Source organism: Anguilla rostrata, chromosome 5 (genome assembly GCF_018555375.3).
Source record: "Anguilla rostrata isolate EN2019 chromosome 5, ASM1855537v3, whole genome shotgun sequence".
In the NCBI taxonomy this organism is placed as follows: Eukaryota; Metazoa; Chordata; class Actinopteri; order Anguilliformes; family Anguillidae; genus Anguilla; species Anguilla rostrata.
The window spans coordinates 33938677-33963111 of record NC_057937.1 but is presented as its reverse complement, the minus strand read 5'-3'; the positions used below and the strand labels follow the sequence as shown (position 1 = coordinate 33963111).

The 24435-nt window shown below is 39.6% G+C and overlaps 2 protein-coding genes and 1 long non-coding RNA gene across 3 annotated transcripts; 2 read left to right on the top strand and 1 right to left on the bottom strand.

Annotated features, from left to right (window-relative positions):
* Positions 1-1175: 1175 nt before the first annotated feature.
* LOC135255098 (chymotrypsin A-like) lies at positions 1176-4347 on the bottom strand. Its single transcript, XM_064335849.1, has 7 exons — positions 4244-4347; positions 4013-4116; positions 3560-3639; positions 2606-2684; positions 2179-2359; positions 1580-1713; positions 1176-1399 (listed from the first exon to the last, which is right to left on the bottom strand). The coding sequence occupies exons 1-7, from the start codon at positions 4293-4295 to the stop codon at positions 1238-1240; spliced, it is 792 nt and encodes a 263-aa protein (XP_064191919.1). The 5' UTR covers positions 4296-4347; the 3' UTR covers positions 1176-1237.
* LOC135255099 (uncharacterized) lies at positions 1711-2327 on the top strand. The gene is made up of 2 exons (XR_010330078.1): positions 1711-2089; positions 2147-2327. It is a non-coding gene; the product is annotated as an uncharacterized LOC135255099 (long non-coding RNA).
* A 6118-nt stretch (positions 4348-10465) lies between the features above and the next one.
* LOC135255097 (chymotrypsin B-like) lies at positions 10466-14660 on the top strand. The gene is made up of 7 exons (XM_064335848.1): positions 10466-10572; positions 11308-11411; positions 11958-12037; positions 12271-12349; positions 12794-12974; positions 13500-13633; positions 14278-14660. The coding sequence occupies exons 1-7, from the start codon at positions 10521-10523 to the stop codon at positions 14437-14439; spliced, it is 792 nt and encodes a 263-aa protein (XP_064191918.1). The 5' UTR covers positions 10466-10520; the 3' UTR covers positions 14440-14660.
* Positions 14661-24435: the final 9775 nt, after the last annotated feature.

The window sequence follows — 24435 nt, the reverse complement described above, 5'->3', positions numbered from 1 at the left end:
TATGAAGCAACAGATATCTTCTCTCCAGAGAAGAAAAAAGGTGAACTTTACTGAAGTTACCTACTTTGACCAAGCCTAATACACTGTCATCTGTGCTGAATGATCACTGGTCCTGCATACCTCCAGGGGCAACTGGTTAAGATTTCTCACTCAAACTCAAATATCTTGCCCTCAGGTTTATTCGGAATCTTCCATCACAGATACTAGAATGATTAGTGCTTGCTTTGTTGCAAAGGTGAGTTCCAGCCTACTGGAAATAAGTTTATTCTGACACAAGGTTCCTCACTAACTATGGTGAGCCCTGGCTTTTTCCAGAACCTGGTCTATTCTTGTCAGGAACAGCAATGGAGTTGCACAGCTATACATTAGAAGATTTGGATCACCAAGTTGATGATTCTGATTCTCCTCTTCTCCACCTTGATTCCCATTCCCCTCGTCCACATATTCTCCTATCTACCCTATATTTTCCCCATAGCCAAAAAATCCTCTCTCTGCTTTCCCTTTCCACGGGTTAATTCTAGTGATAAAGAAGTACCTATTGCTAGGGTGTTATGGCCGGATTATTAAACTTGCCATTAACCAGTAAATTGTTGAAGTTGGTGATTTATGAATCACCTTTTCATGGCTTTTACTTTTTTTGGTCTAATTGTAAGTTACTGTTGACAGGAGCATCAGCTAAATACCTAAAATGTAAATGTAAAAAACATGGACTAAAGTAAACAGTGGTACCTTGGTAACTGCTTCATAGGACTCTACTTAACCAATGTGTGCAGACATGTAGGCATGAATGGCTTTATGTGATATGACAAAAAATGCAATGCTATGTACATGTTACAGACATGTTACAATATCATTCCTTCAGCATGAGCCCAACTCACATGACAGGCCCCACAAACATAACAAGCATTTCTTTGGGTCTTTTCCAGGACCTTCCTGAGCACTGTGGCAGTGTGTTATAGTAGGGTTTTTTTTATTTTGAGAGAGCTTTTCCATGTTTTTTCTTTTCTTTTTTTTATTTTTTGGCAAATTTCTAAAGATATTCATTTTGATCTGTTATTTAGAAACATATGACAATGTCCAAAACTTTGAACACAGAGTCACCAGTTGAGATGTGGAATCTGGAGTTTGTGTTACCATGTATTTTTGTTTCCAAGGCATACAAAACACATGAAGGATTTTTTCCATGTTAACACATCTTTATTGATGACAAGTGAACTGAACGCAACCAGTGACGGCTTTAATTGGCAGCAATGGTCTGGTCCATCCAAGCACGGAGCTCGGTGACACGGGCATAAACCCCAGGGGAATTGGTAGAGCAGATGCCACTGCCCCAGGACACGATACCAACCAGAGTCCAGGCACCGGACTGCTGACAAACCAGAGGGCCACCAGAGTCTCCCTGAAATGCATCAAAACACACAGGGTGTCATGGCTTGACCACATGCCGTTTGGAATTGGTGAATGTATTGATGAATGAATCAGCGATGGCTATAATCGGTGTACGAGTTAATGATAGCTTTGATTTTTGAATGTATGAACCAGTGATGAATATGCTTGGTGTAGCTTTGAGATTTTTTACCATGCAGGAGGAAGCACCAGAGGCTCCGGCGCAGATCATCAGGTCAGTGATTTTGTTTCCCCAGTAACGCTTGCAGTCAGTGTTGGTCAGCAGGGGCAGAGCAGCCTGTTGCAGCAGGGCAGGGGTGTCAGGAGCTATAATGAAAAGAAAAGCCAGGTTTCACAGATCAACAAACCACCACTTTCTCCTGAGCTGAGCACTTGTCCGAGGTCAACCTTGTATACAAGCTTGTGTTTCACATCGACAAAAATCTAAAATTCCAATCTAAACGTAGGATATGGATACTAAGTGCTTAGTATTAAAGTAAATATTACTTAGTACTCCCCCACATGAACTCAGAATTATAGTGGTTCATCTACAAAAAGTATAGTTTTTATATATCAAGCTAGAATTTTAAAGTAATAATATAGTGTTTTTTGTCTACTGTATGTTAGTTTTAACATGTTTTTAAAAAGTAATTCCAAGTTAATCTACTGTGCAGCGACAAAGAGCATTTTCATGCTAATCATTGTTTTGGTGAAAAGAATCCTATAATTGTAAGCTCCTTTACTCTCAGCACAGCAACAGTGTACCATACAGATGGCGGGTATGGCAGGTACCATTGTACTTGGTCAGGCCCCAGCCAGAGGTGACACACATCATCCCTCCAGGGAAGTTGTCGCCAGTCCTAGCCACACACACAGGAGACACACGGGGGCCCAGCTGAGCAGGGCTCTGCAGCTTGATCAGGGTGATATCGTTGTTGATGGTGTAGCTGTTGTAGCGGGGGTGCTTGAAGACCTGGAACATAGGGGGCTATGCTTTAGGGATGTGTTCAGTGACTGGCAAACTTCAATCACTTAACGGAAGGTCCTTTTACGTTAACACAGGGACAGTTTGGTGGCAGTCTTGCCATTTAAAGTTTTTTACACAACATCCAAACTCCAAAGCCAGTGGGCTACGTGTTATCTTAAACCAATAGGAAAGCAACGCTCAGAACTGCAGAACTCCTGCTGAAGATGAAGTGAAGGAGCCAGTGTTGCCCACCTGGCCAACCTTCATGGTCTGGATGCCCTCAGCATTGGAGGACCGATCGTGTTCACCGAGGATGACACTGTGAGAAGTCCTGAAACAAAACAGATGAAGAATATTTTCTACCGGGCAACCAACGCAATGCTGAACATTGGAATGTACAATTTGATCCTGTTGCATGTCTCATCATTAATCTGATCATGTCGTAAAGTGTAGCTCTTTCAGAGCACTGCTGGTTACTATGTATGATAATATAATGCAAATCAATGTTGCTCTTATAGATCAATAATTTGCACTATATAAATATCATAAAGCAGTGTTGAGTTTGTGTACAATTTAATGTTCTATATTGTATGTTGCTGCAGAAAAAAATATTTGGCATTCGTTAGTGTGGTTGCTTCAGCAACCCAATGCCTCTTCTCTTGCATACTTATTCTTATTCTTATTTTCTTTCCACCCAAATTATTGCATGCTACTCCTCCTACTCCTCCATTAACCTAGACATGCCATACTAGGCTGCCCTTTATAGCTTGCCTATGTACCACAAAATGGTGATAATAATGATAATAAACCATTGGCTGATGTATCCTACTTACCATGCTATAGTTATCATGCCAACTAAATTAATGCTTACAATAATGATTGTAAGGTAAGACTGGTAAGGCTTTAAGGTGCTAAAGCTGTCTAAAGTCTTCATCAGGTAACATAAAAACTGCTGAAGCAACCACACTGACGTTTATTATACTACATTCTAGTTTTATTCTGCTGTATGATTTTGTATTATTTTGAAGCATTCAGTCTTATATTACAAATTATTTCTTGTCATTTTGGCTACTCAGGGTCTAATATCATTCTTATTTTTTCTGTGACATATACAGTCGGTTAGTTTCATTTTAGCAGTCAAAGTAATTGTAATAACACTGCGTGACTGATTTATAATAGCCTGGAGGTTTGCGTCAGTAGACTCACTTCACGCCACAGTGAGCGGCCGTCACAACCCAGTACTCGCTGATCAGGGAGCCGCCGCAGAAGTGGAATCCGGTGTAGTCCTGGAAGAAATCCGCTGATTTACTAGCAAGCTGGCTCACACTGCGCTGTCACACTGTAACCTATTCTCTCCTGGCTTCTTCAGTCATTGCAACACACTGAAACAGCCTGCCAGGAGAGCTACCATGCCCAGAAAAAATAATTGGGCGTCAAAGCAGGCCAGCTGCCTTATAACCAGAACAGACTTCAAGAGTAACTGTTACAACGAGTAACCAATGTCATGTACTCCTTTCTAGCATCGTTTTGTCATATTGCTTCCCATTTTGAGACATAAATTCTTACTTGAGGCATGTTTTTGTGTTATAAATCCCCCATTTTAAGAAAGTGGGGATCAGCTCATTAATATATAATGATATTTTTAGGATGGAGGTTTACCTGCAGAGACACCTGCCAGGGCCAGGAATGGGGCAAGGCTTCCTCCCCATTCACAATGCGGGCATAGCCACTCACCACCGGGGGGATGGCGGGAGCACCACAGCCTACAAAAATGGATATTCACAAACAAATTACCAGTCTAAAACACCGGAAACACAATTCAATAGTTTGAAATGCTAGTAAACCACATCTAACCAACAGATTAACGCAAAGATCTGCTCTGTTCCTTACCGTAAGCAGCGCCCACAAAAGCGAGGCAGGAGAGAATCCACAAGAAGGCCATGTTTTCAGCTTGCTCAGATGGATAAACCGTTAGCTTTTTATACACATTCGTAGAGGCTCTTATTTGACTATCTCATTGGATCCGGGACAGGTTCACCTGTTACTCTTATGATAGCAATCATTTTTTCACACGCTATCTGTTAACCTCTTTGGATCAGGGAAAGGAACTTGAAAGGCATTAAAACTTGTGGCATTAAAGCTGTTATTTTCAAAAGGATCACATGAGATTCATATGAATGTTAAAGACAGGGAAGATTACCTTTGTCTGTAACACAATTATGCATAAATATGTTATAAGTTTTAGAAATAATAATCACTCAAATTTAAGTTAAAATCAAAATGTAAATTACCATTAAATGTAACGGTTTGATTTTTGCTTCAAGAGTCTCAAGTTAATTTTTTTTTCTCCAACTATGTACTTGTAATGAAAATTAAGAGAAATTGCCGAATTCAAGCATAACCCATATGGAAAAGTAATATATTTAAATATATGTATATATGTAAATACATACCATAGATAGGCAAAAACAGCCCATTTTTATTTTTTGAATTTAGAATTTTGATATTTAACTATATTTTCACAGTATATTTGAAATGTATGTAAATATATGCTGTGAAAATACACTACATGGCCAAAAGTATGTGGACACCAAACGTCTCCTTCAAAATAATGGATATTAATATGGGGTTGGTCCACACTTTGCTGCCAAAACCGCCTCCACTCTTCTGGGAAGGCTTTATGCTAGACATTGGAGCATTGCTGAAGAGATTTGTTCCATACAGCCAGAAGAGCATTAGTGAGGTCGGGCACTCTTTGGGCGATTAGGCCTGGTTCACAGTTGCCTTTCCAATTGATCCCAATGGTGTAGGCTCTGTGCAGGCCAGTCAAATTCTTCCACACCATTCTCGACAAAATCATTTTTATATGGACCTTGTTGTGTGCCCGGACACACTGTCATGCTGAAATAGGACAGGGCTTGCCGAAATTGTTGGGGAAGCATAGAATTGTATGGAATGTGATTGAATGTTGTAGCATTAAGATTAGTTTTCATTGCAACTTGGGCTTAGCCCAAACTATTAAAAACAGACCCAGACAAAGGAGTGTCCAGATACCTTTGGTCATATAGTGTATAAATATGCAATAAATGTGCAATAAATACATTCAAAATATTTTTTGCATGAAAAATATCCTGATATAAAAGACCAAAATGTTCTCACAATATTCTTAAATAACATTTCTTCATGGTCGCCATTAAAGCACAAAAATAAAGGTTAACCCCTTAAGTTGCACCAGCCACTATTCTGGCTGGTTTTGGTTTATTTGCATTCAATACATTTTTTTATTGTAAAATTTTAAATCGGTCTGGTCGCACAATATACCGTTTGTGTTAAAAGGTTCTATGTCGTTAAACTATTTTATGGTGCCAAAGTTTTAGCGACAGCGGTTCCCTATTTTGTGGGGTGGGAAAACGAGTTTTGGGGTCCTCATCTTCTATTCACTTTGGAAATGCACAGATGACATGAATAACTGTACAATTATTGTTTTAACTATGGACATAAGGATCCAGCTAACAAAATCCAGTAATTAGTAAAAAAAAAAAAATGTGCAAACTCTGAAAAGCTTTTCATAAAATGTCCATTGTTTACTTGCAATTATCCAGAGGAATTATTGTTGTCCTGTTATAAACATGCTGAAAGTATTGTGGACGTATGAGTGTTATTATCTTCAGTTTGGATAGATTCTTTTATACAAGATGAGCCCACCTACTAGATTCTCTGATGAGTTTTGGCTAAGCAGTCCTTCAGTATAGCCGATGGGACCCACCGAACACCAGTAACGACTCGAGCCGGACAAGTTCTGCCCCATACTGTCATGGTCCTGTGTTCCTGTCTGCGTTTTCCCTGTTGGGCCGCCAGATGGCGGCACTTCTGTTTCGTGTCCTGCTCCCCCTGTGTTAATTGTATGATTGTTTCCAATTGTCTAATCATTGTTTTCTGGCTGTCTCGTTTTCCCTTCCCCTTCCGTGGCCTGATTGTTCATGGTGCCCTCCTGTGTCTCGTCAGTGTGTTCTATTTAAGTTGCCCTCTTCCTTGACTCAGGTGCTGGATTCTTGCGGTATGTCTGGTTGTTCTGTGCTCCCCTCCTCAAATCTGCTCCATGTGTTCTTGTCTATGTTCTGGTTTCCTTGTGTTTGTTTCCACTTGTGTTCTCTCCTGAATGTATGTATTCTGCCCGCTTCGGTTCCGCTTGTGCCTTGTGTGTTTTCTGTCCTGCCAGTGTTCCGCCCTGCCTGTGTTCTGTTTTGGTTTTTTTTTAGGTTCTTTATCTTTTTGTGTTTGTGGTTTTGCCCCTCGTGGCCTTTTGTTTGTTCCCTGTTGATTTAGTAAAGTCTTTGTTTCCCTTCATTTGGAGTTTTGTGTTTTTGACCTCTGCGTTTGGGTCCAACCCCCCCACGCATCCTGACACATACACAGCCAGCCAGTGGCATGATATTATAGTGACAACTGAAAAGCATTTTAGTCAATTAAATCACATTTTGAATGCTGTACAGTTTGTTAGACTTGCATGAAAGGACACCTATTGTTTCATCTGCATGAGCAAAACATACGTTTTTCAGTATACAAGCTGAAAATGTTACACACTGGCAAAAGAAAAGTTCTTGAGGCTTTATACCATAAAAATATGCACTTGAAATATGGAGGCCTTAGAAGAGGCCACTGTCTGAGGACAGTGAAAGCAGCTTTGACTCCACAGTACAGGGAATGCACAATGAAGGACTTAAAAAGACATCATTCATTCACAAGGCATATACATTCTCAAAATATATGTATTGTTATTCATCATGCATATAAATAAGAAGTAGCCTCTTTATTTTGAATAATAAATATGGCATATGAAATTGTGGTTTGGGGTGGGATATTTGATGAAAGCTTCAATCAATGGATTAGTAAACTAGTAAGCTAATGTACAGCTATTTTCTAAAATCTTCTGGACCTGCTGTTGCCAGAGGTGAAAGGGTGACAGGCAGGGGGAAAGCAAACCAATTTACACAAACATTTTCAACTAGCATGCAGTAAACAATATATAGTACTGTATACCACCAACCATCCATAATACAGTATCATTTGGTTACCAAGTGTTCTTTTGGAGTCTTCCTTATTGGAAACCTGCCTAGACATAGCTTAGAAAAAACAATGCAGAACACTCAGATTCGGTTGTATTGTGTTATAAACTTTGAACCAGGATTTGTCCAATGCTGTGCCTCCATTGTGTTTCTAAACCCACCAGGCACACCCACAAGTATACGTATGCATTCATCTTTTAGGTGAGAAAAAAAAGTCCACTTCCACTGTGTTTGAGCTTCTGTTACTTGCTTTCAGAAACATTTAGAGTAATTCTGACTCATGGAAAACAGACTCCTAAGGGTTACCTTTCAGTAGAGACCAGGGTTATCCTGTTGTCAAATTGGATTCAAGAATAGTAACCATTTTATCTTGGGTATGTCATTTTCAGGCTTGTGTTTAAAAAAGTTGGTAATACAGAAGGGGTTGATTATATATCTCAGATATGGGTGTATTTCTGTATGTATTGCTGGTATAGTCTTTAGGAGATTTTTGCATATTTTTTTATGTAGAAATGTACACTAAAATATTTGTTTCTATCAGTTATATATAATAAACTGTAAAATGAATATCTGTGAATGAAACAACAACTATAATCCTTGTTAGATAAGGCAGTGGGAAAAACCAGGAAGGCCACAGGTGTTCAGAGCAAGATACTGTATCTGGTTTTGCATGAGTGCTGTGTGCAAGAACACACAAGGTTATCATTGTGAAAAGGATTCATTGCATAAATTTATGGAAATAAACCATTACTGTAGGAAAGTTCTGTGAGAAAGGCATGCCAAGGCCTTTAATCTCTTTTGTAAAGTTGTCTTATGCTTTTAGGGTCATTTCTTTCTTGGTCATAAAACAATGACAATTTTCTTCCTCATTAAACTCTACTGTTATGTGTCAGAATTTAGAAAAATACCACAGAATTGTTTTTGCTAATTATTACTAGAGACTAACTAAATGTGTATATGGTTAGCTTCTATAGCCGATTGAAAGCAAGTACATTGCTAAATCCAAAGGTCTGATATCGTTCTCTGTAGTTAGATAGCTTGCAACCAAAAACAGGTGGCGCTGCCTACATGGCAAATATCTACTGATAGTCTTTGCTAAGTCACTGTTTGTCACTCGCTATTTCATATATGGCAAGCTTAGTAGCCTGTTCTGTTTCTGTTACTCCAAAGTTACACCACCACCACAGAACCAGATGCAAATTTCTATATGGTGTACCATAAGTGTAGTAAACAGAATAGTATATGTACGCAAGACAGCAAGCAAGCTGTATTCTTTGTCAATATTACAAAAATGTTGCAAACATTGTCACAGGTGTAATGTTAATAATGACTTTTATAAGAATTAACAATAATATTTCAGAGTGAAACAGTGTGATCAGCATTTTACTGTGAAATCATTGGTTATTTGGATTTTACAACATCCAACAATAATATATCACAATGTAATCAGAATATTACTGTGAAATCAATACAAATCAGATTTGCTTTCATTTATTTTCTTTGTTGTATTCAGTGTTTGAAGGAAAGAGGCATCATTGCATGTATTTTGGAGAAACAATGCAAAAAAAAATGTCTATGAAACATTTTTCGCTTGTGCGAAACAGAGAGGGGGGCTTCAATCAAGACCTTTCTACTTCTCTGAGAAAATGTGTTGATTTTGAGTGGATGTCAGTGTATACATAATTGTCTGACTGGACTGTATGTTATGTTTACTTTGGAGGTTTTATTGCCACATTGAAAATATTTGCTGAGCGTTTCAGGATTATTGCAATTGTACATTTACATTCAAAACAGATATTTAAACAAAGACATAAACAAGCAGACTGATTGTTTGCATGAATTTGTCATTGTGTAAGCTTCTGATGCATTTTTCATGGTCCTATGCAAATACAGTACAGGCCAAACATATTGGGCCACCTGTGGTTTTTCAAAAAACTTCAGGTAGAGAATAATTCAGTTAATTTATGCACATTTATTGAATTACAAACCAAAGTTTGTTTGTTTTTTCAATTTCTACCTACAATTATGCAAAAAGATTAATTTGACTAAAAAAATAATCTTAGGCACAACTTTCCTCAAAATAGCATCCTGTGGCTTTAATTACAATTAAACAAATTATTGGAAGACTATCCAATCATTTTGAAAAGTGGGAGGTGGAGGAGTGGGAGGGAGGTGGAAGGGTAGTTATATTGACTGAAATCTTATCTACCTTAAGTTTATATAAAACTACAGGTAGCCTGATTACTCATACTTTAAGCCTACTCGACGGGTTCAGACAAATGGAAATGGAAGAAACAAGATTTTGTTTTAGCATGCACTTTGTAGTTGCATTACAACTCCTGTTATTTTAATATTTTAGAGCACTTATATATGAAAGGTGCTATGCACTTAAAATTATTATTTTGTCATCTTTTTAATTGCATAATCTCCAATGTTAGCTGAAAATGTATTTCAAAGATGTACTGCAAGATGCAAAAAAAAAAAAACTCACATATGGAGATTTCTCCGTTTGAATATATTTAACAGCGATCTTTTAGGCAAACATATTAAAACTAAATTACATGCTATTAGTGGTTTTCAGAGTGCTTGTTGAATGTAAAAATTCAAATTCAAACTTAAAGATTATGCCACAGTTTTACCGGTAGTGCTCAAAGTATGGGATCCTGAACAAAGCAACATGCACACATGACTTTACCAATTATTTTTACTGTCCTGGTAGCAGTAAGTGCCTGAGCGAACAGGTGCCACAGCGTGGGACGGAACACAGATTCTGTAGCGGTGAACACGCGATCATGATCCCCTTCTTGGGCTGATAAAAGTCAGAAGAACAGTGCTATTTTCGTCTCTGTGCACATGGGTGTCCAGCGCCAGAGCGTGATATGCACAATGTCACATGGACAGGGTTTGGGAATTGTACGGTTGCCCGGTGATGATAAGCAGATGTTCCCTTCTATCACCACGACCTGTTTGCCTGTGAAAGGGGGCAGGGGGATGAAGGAGGGGTGAACTGGGCTCTCATTGGTCGCCACTGGTTCGAAAATGAAGAACGCATTAGCATTATATAAAGTCACACAAGCCCCCAAAATCCCATAGTCTGAACAATGGCTTTCCTGTGGTTGGTGTCGTGCTTCGCCTTCATTAGCGCTGCTTATGGTAAATAACATTCAATTGCCTTGAACGTGTGCACAATATGACACAGGTAGAAGAGCAGCGAGCAACTCCATGCGAGGGCAAATTTACAATGAGTTTATGAAGCGGTTTTGGCCTGCAGTGTCTTTAACACAGTGATATTCTTCAGCTTTTTACATCAACTTTTTGTGTACTTAGGGAAGTTAAGAGCTGAGGTGAGATGCATATCATGATTAAAATCAGAGATCACAAATAGTTTAGTGCTGTCTACTATGTGATAATTCTTAACACATCATGAACAGAACAAGAGTACAACAAGACTTCAGGGAGCTGACTGGGTGGGTAATGGCTTTGGTTCAGCCCAAACTGTGATGTCTCTTTGTTCAGGACAGCATGCTTCCAGCATATATGATGACACATTGACCGTTACAGTGGCCTTTATAGTCATGGCAAACAAATGGGCAGGTAACGTAGTTTTAAGGAAAGAATTGTTGGGAATTTGGTACGAGATTCCTTTTTTGTACTTGAGCGACAAATGTCTGAGTCAGCATTATGTAGTACTGCTGGTATTGCGCCTTGGTTGTAGGCAGATGTACAGGACTAGTGGCTCAGCCTTGACCCCCCCTACCACTGTTTCTCTCTCGTGCGTGCTCTCTCTCTCTCTCTCTGTCTCTCTTGCTTTCTCTCTTTCTCTCTCTCTTTATCTCATATCCTCTGCCTCCCCCCATCTCTCTCTCTCTGTCTCTCTCTCTCCTGCAGGCTGTGGAACTCCCTCCGTTGCGCCAGTCGTGAGTGGCTATGCCCGCATTGTGAATGGGGAGGAGGCCGTGCCCCATTCCTGGCCCTGGCAGGTGTCTCTGCAGGTACTGCATCGCTACCTTGTCTGGAGCAAAGATGTTCTAAACGCATGCTTGTGTATGATGTAGGCATTATACTTTTTTACAAACTTGTTTTGGCAAATTAGTTTTAGTAATTGCTGAACAGTGTTCGTAAAGAAAAATGTTAAGCACAAATGTCAGTTGAATCCAGGCCTTAGTGTCCTTCATCACTGATGAGGAATTCTCTTCTGTCTGGTCAGGGTTGTAATCAGCGAAATCATAAATGCATGAGCTGTGGGAAAAAATGTATTAATGAATAGTTCAGCAATCAGGTTACAATCACGCATTTTACATCACAGTACCACTGTCTAAACTATTGTGAATTGGTAGAATGCCATTGTGATGTGGTAGAATTTATGCTGTTTTCTGGCATCAGTATTGGATAGCACAGCTGTTTCGCGTTCATGTTGTTCATGGATACTCAAACAGTTTCTTGTTAATTCAAACTCATATTATTTACCGTTGTTCTTGTTGCTTCTCGTTCCTGTTGTCTGTGGTTGTCAATGGTTGTGTGATGGTCTTGGGCTGCAGGACTACACTGGTTTCCACTTCTGTGGAGGATCACTGATCAGCGAGTACTGGGTTGTGACAGCTGCCCACTGCGGGGTCCGGTAAGTCTTTGTACAGCAGTATTCATACATACATAATTACATAATTATGATACTAATAAAGTGAATGTGGCACCAAGGTTTTTGATCGTATTAAGGTGGAATCTCAAGCTGATCTGAGAGGTGGATCAAATCTTATTTTCTCATTTCTTTCTCATTGGATTTCCCTTATTTTTTTCTCACTGTTTTATCCCATTTCTCTCATTTCTTTTATTACGTTTTTCTTTCCGGTCTAGGACCAACCATCGTGTCATCGTGGGAGAGCATGACAAGAGGAGCACCATTGAAGCTATTCAGACCATGAAGGTGGAGAAGGTAGGGTCCTAGAGCCTTGTTGTGCCCCTCACATATTCACATGCCTCTCATTTTTATCAGGCATCTCATTGCAGAAGACAAGTCCTAAGTGTACGAAAATTGTGACGCAAATTTGGTCCAACTTTTATGCCTGGAAATGAAATTTCTCACAGGTGCTAAGAACTTTCTGAAAACTCTCCCAAATTGCAATGTTGAATAGCCTGGTATTTTGAATCACGCTTCACTATGGTCATTTTCCCATTATTTGGGCTGAAACAGCGGAAGATATCATTGTAATCTTGTGTCTGTAGCACTGCACATTTTGCAAAAACAAACTGATGTTTACTTGTGGAAATGGGCTTCCTTCTCATTGAAAGGATTGTTAGGATGAATCCACCAAATGAAAGGACTTGGGCTTTTTTTTTTTTTAAATGAATGATGAATGAACGAACTGTCTCGGTCTAGGTCTTCACTCACCCCGAGTGGAACCCCAGCACCATCAACAATGACATTACCCTGATCAAGCTGACCACCCCGGTCGACATGAACATCTACGTATCCCCTGTGTGCTTGGCCGCCTCCTCCGACGTCTACAGCCCCGGCATGACATGTGTCACCTCTGGTTGGGGTCTGACGCGTCATAATGGTGAGTTCAGTGGGCTTGAGCAGTGGTCTTGACCACCACTGGCATTTTAACATTGACAACAAACTATTGACCAATAATAGAGCGAGGGTGCTGCGGTTAAAATTTTCACAAAAGAAGAATGTGTTATTCGTCTGTGTCACTTTACATGAATTTCAAATCAGAGCAGAGACAACATCAGCATTGTTAGGATGAATATCCTACATGAGGGAAAATAAAACTGCTGCTGAACGTTAACACCAAGCCATTTTGCAATTTGACTGCATCACCCACTGTATTCAAACAACACTAGCACTCTAATTCTCCTTGACCAGTTTATTTCAGCAGTTCACAAGTGTCCCTAATCTTCCTGAAACAGCTTATTTAGGGCAACATGGAAGACGAACTGCTGCTGTAGCCTGTCAGCAATGAATAGTATAATCATAAAAAGAAAGGACCATAAATGAGCATGGAGCTGTATGAAGCAATACATGTTCAGGGTTTCCCCAGGACTTGTGTGATGGACAGACGGTCTCATTTCTCCTCCAGCTTTATTCACTCCCAACAAGCTCCAGCAAACCGCCCTGCCCCTGCTGTCCAATGAGGAGTGCATGGCCTCCTGGGGGGACAATATCTCCGACGTCATGATCTGCGCTGGCGCTGACGGTGCTTCCTCTTGCATGGTGGGTGGAGCCGCCCCTCACGTCCGGCTTCTCGTCCCCTGACCTTCTTGCTCTTTCGCATCCTGCTCCTCACACCCTGACCTTTGCCTGACCCCCTGCTCTTAGCCTCCTTCTCCTGAAATCCAGCTCAACACATGCCGCTGTTAAAATGTAACTCCTCACAGCCAGCACTTCACGCTCAGTTCCTTGTTTGCAGCTCTTCACATCTGGTAGCTGTCTTCTTATATTCAAGTCCTCACATCCTGGTCACATCTGGTTCTTAAATTTTTTAACAGCAGATACTCATTCTTGAATAATATTTTTAAAACTAGCCCGAGGATACAAGCTTGTCCGGGTTGTGTAGTATAACTCGCCTCCATTCCTACACAGTAAACACGCTAAACACCAACACACTATTTGAGTAGAATAAGGATTTCACGTGCTCCATCATATTACAGTATTCTTTATCTACGTTGATTTAACGCTGACCATTTTCACTTGTACTCATGCAATAATACGCTGCACAGGTCTTCCACATTGAAAGAAAGATCCTATAACGTGGGTTCGCAAGCCTTCCGTTTTCACCATGATGCACTCAAACAAGCCATTCAACTTTGCCACCGTGCAGCCTTTTCCAAATCACCAGCCCCTTCTCTCTGCTGCAGGGTGACTCTGGAGGCCCCCTGGTGTGCCAGAAGGAAGGCGCTTGGCACCTGGTGGGCATTGTCTCCTGGGGCAGCAGCCGCTGCAGCACCACCACCCCCGCGGTCTACGCCCGGGTCACCGCCCTGCGCTCATGGGTGGACCAGATCCTGGCCGCCAACTGAGGAGCACCACCACAGCACTGCATTGTACAGACAACTCACGAAAACAGTGTTAATTCAACTCTAACAGTGTTAATTCAACTCTAAAAGTGTTCATTCAACTCTACAATTGTTAATTCAACTCAATGTTATCTATTAAGTGTTGAATTAACACTGTACATTTTCTTTGTAGCTGTGCAAGATACTCAGATATGCAAAATAAGCATTAAATACAATTAATTGCAGTCCATTGTCTGTCAATCGCTGAGAAAAGTAACTCCACCGTGAGTGTACATTGCTGCTTGACTTTTACCATCATGACCCTAGCATAAAGTTAATGATTTGCAAGCAGCAGCAGGGGGAGCCAATCTCCCACAAAACATAAAAAGTGTCTGTAGGCACAGCTAAGCCTGTGTTTTTCTTAATCCACAAGTCTGAGGTGAAAAAAGTAATGCATCTTAAATATTGACATTTCATTTAAATATAAAACATGCATCTGTCACATTGTATTTTTAATTCTGCGTTGCGAAAAAGGCAGAAAAGGGATCAGTAATCTGGAAGTCATCTGATTATTGTTTATTTACACTGATACAACACACAGAGCGTGGTTTAATTGGAATGTCATGTCTTTGTTCACCAACCCCTTGAGCAGTCTTGCAGCTCTTTCTAATGTATATCATATGATTGATAATCATAAGGTTGTTTGCCATTTAAATAATAATTAACATAAGAAACATTAGCCATATAATGTGTACCGTGAATGAAAAGGTACAAACAACAGTCCTGGTGAAATTTCAATATGTTAGTAAATAATTCTGTTAGCAATTGTCTTCTTGAAGTTTGTTTATTTTCTCCTACATGTTACAAGGGACAGTCAATCAGTGCAAAATCAGCACAGGTACATTTTCCAATGAACAAAACAAAGACAAGCTGAGATCATAGCAGGATGTTGTTGACTATTTTAAACCCCAGGAACCTCTACTCATATGAAACTAATTTGTCCACAAGATGGATCACCATAGCAACATCCCGATCCCTTTGAAGAAAATGTACCGCTGGCTTATCGCTCAGCGGAGTGCTTCAGAGCAGACGCTGCGCAGAGGGGCATGCATCGGAGACGACACAACTAATGAAACTTGGCAGTCTTCGCAATCTTTTTTTTCCCTCCTCATTTATTGTACTATTTTCCCTGATGCATAATAAGCCGGAATACTGCTTCGCAGATAAAACATGTCATTCATAATGCGGGGAAAGTACAATGCGAGTTACTGTGCCACATCACAGCAGCATACCGCATCCCTGTGTCCCATTGGCATCATAAATGGGCCTAAATATTCAGCATATATGATTTCATTTAAAACGTGCTGAATTTGTTTAAGGTGCATACTGCGTAGGCAATTCTCAGAACTTCTTGTTCACTCTTGTGGCCATTTTTCCAATTACGCATTTGAAAAAAAGGAGTAGAACGAATGCTATTCATCATTCTGAAATTTTTAATCTTAAGCTTGATGACTTCATTGAATTTTATCCTTTTATTTACATATATATTATTTTTTTCCTGGTTTTTATTCAATGTTCTATCGGAACAAATATATCCAGGATAAATCAAATGGTCATATTCATGGCATTGAAATACAGCATAAAATTAAAACAAAATGAAAGTACAGGCAAACGCGTGCAAGCACAAGATTAAAATCCAAAACAATAAACCTCCACAAAAAACCTTTGAACTGAATGAACAAGCAAAACAGAGTGGCCTACTTGGCATAGGATATGCTGGACAATTTTGTTAACTTGGTACTGTAATTGATAAACACATTTTTTCTATGGGGAATGGTCAGTTGAAACTTAAATTGTATGAAGTTCCTCATCATGTGAGTGAACTAACAATTGATGAAACACCTCCACATAAGCAGGGCAGCATGGTGGCCTGCGTGGGTTTCCTCCGGGTACTCTGGTTTCCTCCCACAGTCCCAAGACATGCAGGTAGACTAATTGGAGCCTCTAAATGTCCCATAGGTATGAGTGTGTGAGTGAATGGTGTGTGCGCCCTGCAATAGATCAGCAGCCTCTCCAGGTATTCCTGCCTTTTACCCAATGCATGCTGGGATATGCTCCAACACCCCCCACGACCCTGACCAGCATAATCGCGTATAGATAATGGATAGATGAATGGACTTCCACATAAGTGCATCACATTTCACCAATTCATATACTGTCATTTTGGGTAGTAAACCTTGTTTATTTTCAGAAGACTTGTCATAATACCATGGATATCAACATATTAAAAAATCACAATTATAAAATCACAGAGGGAAACTACAAACAACTGTTATTTCAGGTATTTACTTCCAAAACTAAAGTCCACCATGATAAAGCACACCACCACCATGAACAACACTGAATCTGACAAAATATGATCAAATTCAGTGGTTCCCAATTTGTGGATGCACATCAAGTGGAATTTTACTTTTGGGAGCCCAGGGGCCATGCTAACTGCCTTTTTTTTATAAATTAATTAGTTGGATTTTCCAAAATTCTCCTTTATCATCTTCTTGATATAAATCACTATACTAAACACAGGCCCATAGCCAGAAGCTGTTTTTCTGTTTGCTTATTTGTTTGTTTGTTTTCTTTTGGCAGGGTGAGGCATCAGGGTATCCTATGGGGATGCACTGTATATGATTATTGATTCTGTGCTGTGATGTCATAATAAAGCTGTCTGTCACAAATCCAAATTTTAAGGCAGACTTTGGGGGAATTTCGGGGGGGGTGGTGGTAGGAACTGAACTGAGCGCTCCCATTTCTACCTCAGCCACCACCCCCTCGCTCCCAGTTTCGTACACTATTTCGTTTCATTTTCGTAACATAAAAAAACACGACATCCTTCAGGTAGTCTTTTTAATGCACACCGTACTTCAGATCCCAAAGACGACAGTGAGTAACCGGCTTTCAGCGAGAGCAGCTGTGAGCATGCATAATGCACTTGTCTCCAGCGAAAGCAGAGAGCGGGGTGGCCATTAATGTGACGAGACACTCAAACTGTGAGGACCCTCGTCTGTTGAAGAAATAAAAAACGGCTGTTTTGAGAGTGAGAAGAAAATTTAATTTTCAACTAACAAATGTCCCGGACATTAATTATAGGGATTAGGCTAATACTTCGGCAATAAGAATGAATACAATCTGCTAAGAGCAAGTAGGTTGTTAATGTGAAATGGTGCAAGAACAATAAAGCATGACCTTTATCCAGGGGTGGTTTGTTCTGCTAAGGCAGTGGTTGCCTAAAGTCTGGAATCAAATCTGACCCTCCCAGTTCCAGCTATTATCAACAGATGTGCGGGGTGGCATGTAATAGGCTTTTTGCCGAGCTTGGTGACATGCTAGGATACCACATAGCAACACCGTGCTACCTGGCATTTGGAGTTTTACGTGACAGTAGTTGTTTCTAGTGAGGTCAAGCATGTCTTTCTAAAGCCGTTTCAATGACCTAAAGAGTCTATACTCTTGGTGTCAAGAGCAGCAGTCTGCTGATGCCAGCTGTAAATATAGTGTTCTTCTTTCACTGTCACAATGTGGATGAGTACTGTGCGCTACCTTGGGGGTCTGCAGGTTGAAAAGAGGTTTTGGCTCTGTATTTTGAAAAATACAGAGGAAATGCATGCTTGCTGTTGCTGTGATGGGACAAGCCACTGAATACATCAACGACATTCCAAATTTTGTGCCAAGACAGAAACATGGGGAAAAGCCTGGCGGCTAAAGCTTTTCTTACAGACAAGTTACAGACATGCAACCTTTGAGCTGCCCTCGTGAATGTAATGACACAGAAAAAACACATCTGGATATGAAAATTATGAAATGTAATAGACATTTTGGTAGTGCCAAGAGAGCAGTCATCCATATTAATTTGTAAATGGGAGCGACTGTGTGAAACTGTAATATTGTGGGTGAGATGTATGCGGAACAGTCATAGTGTGGAATGTGAGGATTGATTTATGTGGAAAAGACAACAGGATAGCAAAGTTATCGTGAAACAGGAAAAATAATTTTAGCTAGCAATGACAGTGTTGTCATTTTAACTATTTTAAAGATGACAATGTGTTCTCCCTCTTATATGGTTCAGTGGGAATAGCAGGGACTACATCTAATAAAGATTGACTCTGGGTTTTGAATGAGCCCTTTCGGCTTGTCACTTTGCTTCACTGTATTTGTGCTACAAATGCTCCACTGAAACTTGGTTCCACATCACAGGGTCTATAGCTACACCCACCCCTCCCCACACAGAAATAGTATCACACCAAGAAATGTCCCAATCACATCTTACTGCCAGAGGAGCACAAATTTGACAAATGTGTACAAAGACAGGGATTGCCAGTGCATCATAGATATGATTAAGCACAGGTATTTCATAATATTTTCAAGGTTTCAACGTGCTAAGTATGCCTTTAAGGAGATATCTGAGGTGCATGTGTTGACTATGCTGAACATTTATTGAATGATTGAGCCATTATTGAATATTATTTCCATAAACCATTATCTGGGTCAGAACAATAACTCCTTTACTTTATCTGACTTTACAGTCCTTACAATTCACCCCCATGTCCCTCTTATTTAAACACCAAAGGAGAAGGAACATTATTAAAGCATTGATTGGCATGCTTGAATTGTTTACCCAAAAGTAACATTTTCACATCTTGGACTCATTTTTCAAGATTAGTCTGACATAATTATTGAATATATCAAATGAAAACACAAAAGCAGATTAATTTTGTGGCAAAGCTGCTGCGGTTATCATTTTTTGAGTCAAGGTAAACACAAAATCTGTTTAACTCTGTTTCTAACATGACAGACAAAACTTGGCTTCATTTATATTAGAAATACTTTCAATCAATCTCACTCAGCTTTCTTGTACAGAATTTATGAAAAGGTTTGCTATGGTGTAATACTATTTACATTCCTAAGTACTCAAGTACAAGACGCTAAGACATAACACCTGGTACAAACAGAAAATACTTTTTAAAGGTTTTTACATGACGTGATTTGAAATTAAAATGCGAAAATACTAAATTTGCATTGTAAATGAATTCATACATTTTAGAAGAAATAATAACGCCAAATTTTGAGGCCACCGGTGATGATAAGGCAATTGGTTAGCTATTAATCACCTAAACTAATAATTCAGTAGAATAAAGTCCCATACAATGGGTATTAATTTGGAAGTAGTGGTATAGTGAACATTCAACACGTTTGTGCATTTTGTACTTGGAGGCAGGGAACAACATCACCAGGCCACTGGATTAGGTTGTCAACTCTCCCATTTGGACAAAGGGATAGATGACAAATTATAACATGACATACAACATGCCGGAAACATGAGGAGGAGGAGGACGAGGAGGAGGACGGAGGACTGAAACAGTGAACACAAGGGAGGGGAGGTACCTGACTCTTTATACCTGCAGGGGAACTGGGTGTAGGAGGTTAAGGTAATTGCTTAAGGGGTTGTGTGAAATCTTTAATGACTCCAATTAAATTGGCAATGGGAGATTCAGAAAGCTTGGTACATCATCAGTATTATAAAGACAAAGGATCTTCTATATCAAAAGCAATGTTGCGCATCTAGCCAAGAATTTACGATTTATTAATCCTAGTTCTGATGTTTCTGCTGCTTTTTAAAGTGATGAATATTTCAAAGTAGCTTTGGAGGATATTTTTTAAAAAAATGCCTTCAGAAGCAGATTGTTTGTGATCTGTGAGTGAGGAAAAGGTCATATAATCTAATTAATTATATCAACTTAAGAAACATGCTGACAACAAATCATTGAAGCGCTCAGATGCAGGACACAAACTGAGAAAACAGATTGATTTCACAATCAAATAATAATTTGTTTTAATTATGTATGTCTGCCCAGTGTGAAATTCTTTGAAAAGGACTGGACTCCTTTTCACCGATCAGAGGGCAAGGCGTTTGAGTACTGTTATTCTCCTCAAACAGTTTGCGCTTCTGCTTATCTTTTGCTCCTGCTCTTCCACTTCATTATAGCTTGGTCACGTTTAGCTGCTACTGATTGACATTCACAGCATCTCTTGCATTTCTTTTCAAGCACTTTGTCCTTCCAACTCAATTAGCCTTGAAAGCACTTGAAAGAGGTTGAAGTGCGCCCCTCTCCCAACAAAGTGCCAAAGTCATACGAGAAAGAAGATCTCCTGTCCTCTTATGTCTCCCTTGCCCCCCACTCATCTCATTTAAGGTAAGAGCATCTTAGCAAATGTTCCAGTCCAGCATAATAACCCCAGGAGGATTTTCATATGGCAGATAATGGAAAAAACCATTGAATGGCATGGTTGCTTAACATAATTCCAACAAGTCACTCCTGTATCAGTCCTGTAGACTTACAGCACATACAGTGAGCTCTGTAACTTTTGGGATGAAGACATATTTTTTTTCTTGATTTGGCTCTGTATGCCAGTCAGATTTGTAATCTTAACATGTGGTTAAAATGTACATTCTCAGCTTTTCTTAAAGGGTATTTCTATATATTTTGGTTTCACCATATAGAAATTACAGAACTTATTATATATAGCCCCTCATTTCAGGACATAATAATGTTTGGGACTTCATGGGTGTTGCTGATTAGTCAGGTGTGCAAAACTGCTTCCTTAGTGCAGATATAGCTTTCACATATCTAGACTTGCCTTTGGAGCAGAGTTGTCAAAGTCAGCCTGAGCCCGTTGGGACCCAAACCCGCCCTATCCCTCGGGCCAGTTTTGGGCCAAGACTTTATGATAATTGACCAGGGTTGGGTCAGTAAAAAAGTCTGTCTGTGTGTATTTAACACACATTTTTATATGTGAGCACAGTCCATTGTGCTGATTGCTACTTATTGAGTTATCAAACACTCAGACTTTCAGTATTTTTTTTTTTTGATCACCCAACTCCTGTTTGCTGCAACTAACGAGACGGCAAAATATACAGCTTTAGCGCAAATCGATTTTTGCACACTGCGCACACAATTATGGATTGTGGATTATGATAGGAATAGAGTGGAGGTGGGGGATGAGACAAAATGGATGCAGAGTCAGAACTAAAAAAGAAAAAAATCTCTCAGGAGGGGAAGGGGAAGTCAGATAGGTGGCAGCCAAGTGTCGGGTGCTTTGTGACGAATAATGATAATAGGCCAATAACTACCATATGAATACAGGGATTAATCAAGGACAAGCAAACCACATGACAATAAACAAGTTTAATCCTGTTCTAATGAAAAACACATCTTAAATATTTTATGACATGATAGCAAAATTTAAAAAACACGAGGAGAAAAATACAATTGCTTGCTTTTGGCAAAATCGGTTTCATCGGGCCAAGACTGCTAAAATATGATAAACAAATCAGTTTTTAAAAAGCTCAAAACAGATAAAATGACGATATAATTAATATCAGGCCATGTGGATGTTTTAATATAAAGCATGTTGTTTTTATTTAGGGCATCCTCGAGAGTTTTTGATCATGGCTATGTGTGTTTGGTCAATCTCACCACGTTCCTGATCTCCTCTCTTTCTCACTCCCTCTCCCTCTTGCGCTATGTGTGCATATGCGGTCTGAGCCGCCTCTGCAAGTCGCGCAGCTGTTTTCAGGCCATTTTTTTTGGGACGGGTCATTCTTGGGCATCAACGCACTTCAGTTTGCTAGGAAGTGCCTAAAAGAGCCTGCGTTCTGGAAAAAGATCTTGTGGACAGATGAGACCAAGATTCACTCGTATCAGAGTGATGGCAAGAACAAATAGTGGAGGCCAAAAGGAACTGGCCAAAATCCAAAGCACCTCCCTCATTTGTTAACATGGTTCTGGGGTGTTATGGTTTGGGCATATATGGCTGCCACAGTTACTGGCTCATTTGTCTTCATTGATGATGTAACTACTGATAGCAGCAGTAGAATTAATTCTTAAGTGAACAGAAGCATATTATCTGCTTTAGGTCAACCAAATGCCACCAAACTCATAGGATGGCACATCATCCTACAAGTCCATGATCCAGAACATACTGCCAAAACAACAAAGGAGTTCTTCAAAGGCAAATTCTGGAAAATTCTTGACTGGCCAAGTCATTTACCTGACATGAATCAAATTGTACATACATTTCATATGCTGAGGAGAAAACTAAAGGCAACTAGCCCCCGAAACAAGCAGGACCTAATGATGGATACAGTACAGGCCTTGGCAGAGCATCAGCAAAGAAGATACTCAGCGCCAGGTGATGTCTAGAGATCACAGACTTCCAAGCAGTCATTGCATGGAACGGATATGCAACAAGGTACTGACTGCTTTCATAAACATAACATTAATATGTCCCAAACATTATAATGCCCTGAAATCTGAGAATGTGCACTTTAAAAGCATATTAATTGTTTGAATATAAATCAAAAATTCTGGAGTACAGGGCTAAATCAAGAAAAGAAATGTATTTGTCGTAAACATTATGGAGCTCATAGTATAAATATTTTATTATCTTCAGTTTGCACAGCTTTTTTTGAGCTATTACAATATCAACATCCATCTACTTAGTGATTCACTGTTTCAACTCCATGAGAGTTTGGCATTGGGAAACAGTAGCAGTAAATGAGTGTATTTGCCATTTTCAAATAATGCCCTTTCGAAAGTTCAACATTTCAACAGCTGATATAATACAACTACAACTATATTCCATAAAACTAGATAAAATTGCCCAGCACATAAAACCATATCATACAAATAAGTAACAGCAACTCACATGTAAGTGTGTTTAGAATAGTTTTTCAGTGAGGTATTTGGCTGAAAATGGTTATCATGTACTTATCATGGTATCATGAAAACACTAATCTGAGTCAGAAGGAATTTCACATTCTGTACGTCAGAATTCCAAAATTAGACTCCATTGTTGGAGAAACTATTTGTGTTTTTGTTTGCTCCGTGTGCCATGTCACTGAGGCAGTCGGTCCGGCCTGTTTAGATTTCTAAGCCACGCCGCCTTTCTGAACTCTTAATGAGCTCGTGTTATCGCCCGCGTTGTCAAGCGTCACACAGGCTGCAGAATTAGCATTGCAAATAGGCTGCGTGAAGCCGGGCCGGATTTCAATAAAGCCGAGGCAGGTCGAGCCAGATAGGAATCCTCGCTGCGCTTCAGAAAAGCGAGCACCGAAGGTCATCGGAAAGCAGGGGTAATACGGCTGAACGGGAATTTGTAAGGCCCGAAAGAGAAGTGCTTGTCTTGAGGACGGCGCCGGCCAACAACTGCAGCACAAGATAACAAACCTCTGGGCTCCGCTCACAGGATTATCGTGCTTAAATGAAAAAAACATGTTCTTTCTCAGAGGATACTACTGAACTGAAGACACGGTTCTCTTGATAACTGTATTATTTAAAAGACAGTCCATTCATTCACAGAACTCCTTTAAGTGCATCTGTGACATGAAAATGCATTTTAATTCTGAGTCATACATCACAATTGAAGCAGGAACCTGGTTCAAGCAGGGCTGCATTATTATTTTGTCTGAAGAGCTTCTCAGTTGAGTTTTGGACAAAGATATTCAATAAGGTATATTTATGCATTCTATTGTGTTACTGCTTTCTAGACTGTTTCATCTCTTTCCATTTAAAAAATATAATTATTAATAATAATAATAATAATAATAATAATTCAAAAATAATTCATGTTCACAGTGGAGTTCTCAAGGAGGCCCCCTCACATCATGGCAGATTTGATCAGCAGGATATGTATTACCAGTCTCTAAAGGCTGCCCACCATTTATTTCATTCTTTTTGTAACCATACTTTTTGGACCTGCCTGGAGGCATAATTGTATTCTGATACAACATATAGCCAATATTCTGATACCCAATATATGGCATAATTTTGTTCATCAACCGCATTCGTTTAAATTAATAACTGTATTGTCATTTTGTTTCTTTAATTTTGTTTTACCTCACTTCTTGTTGCAATACAAAAAAATAAAAATAATAATTCTAACAAATACATTGGCCTGTTATGTATG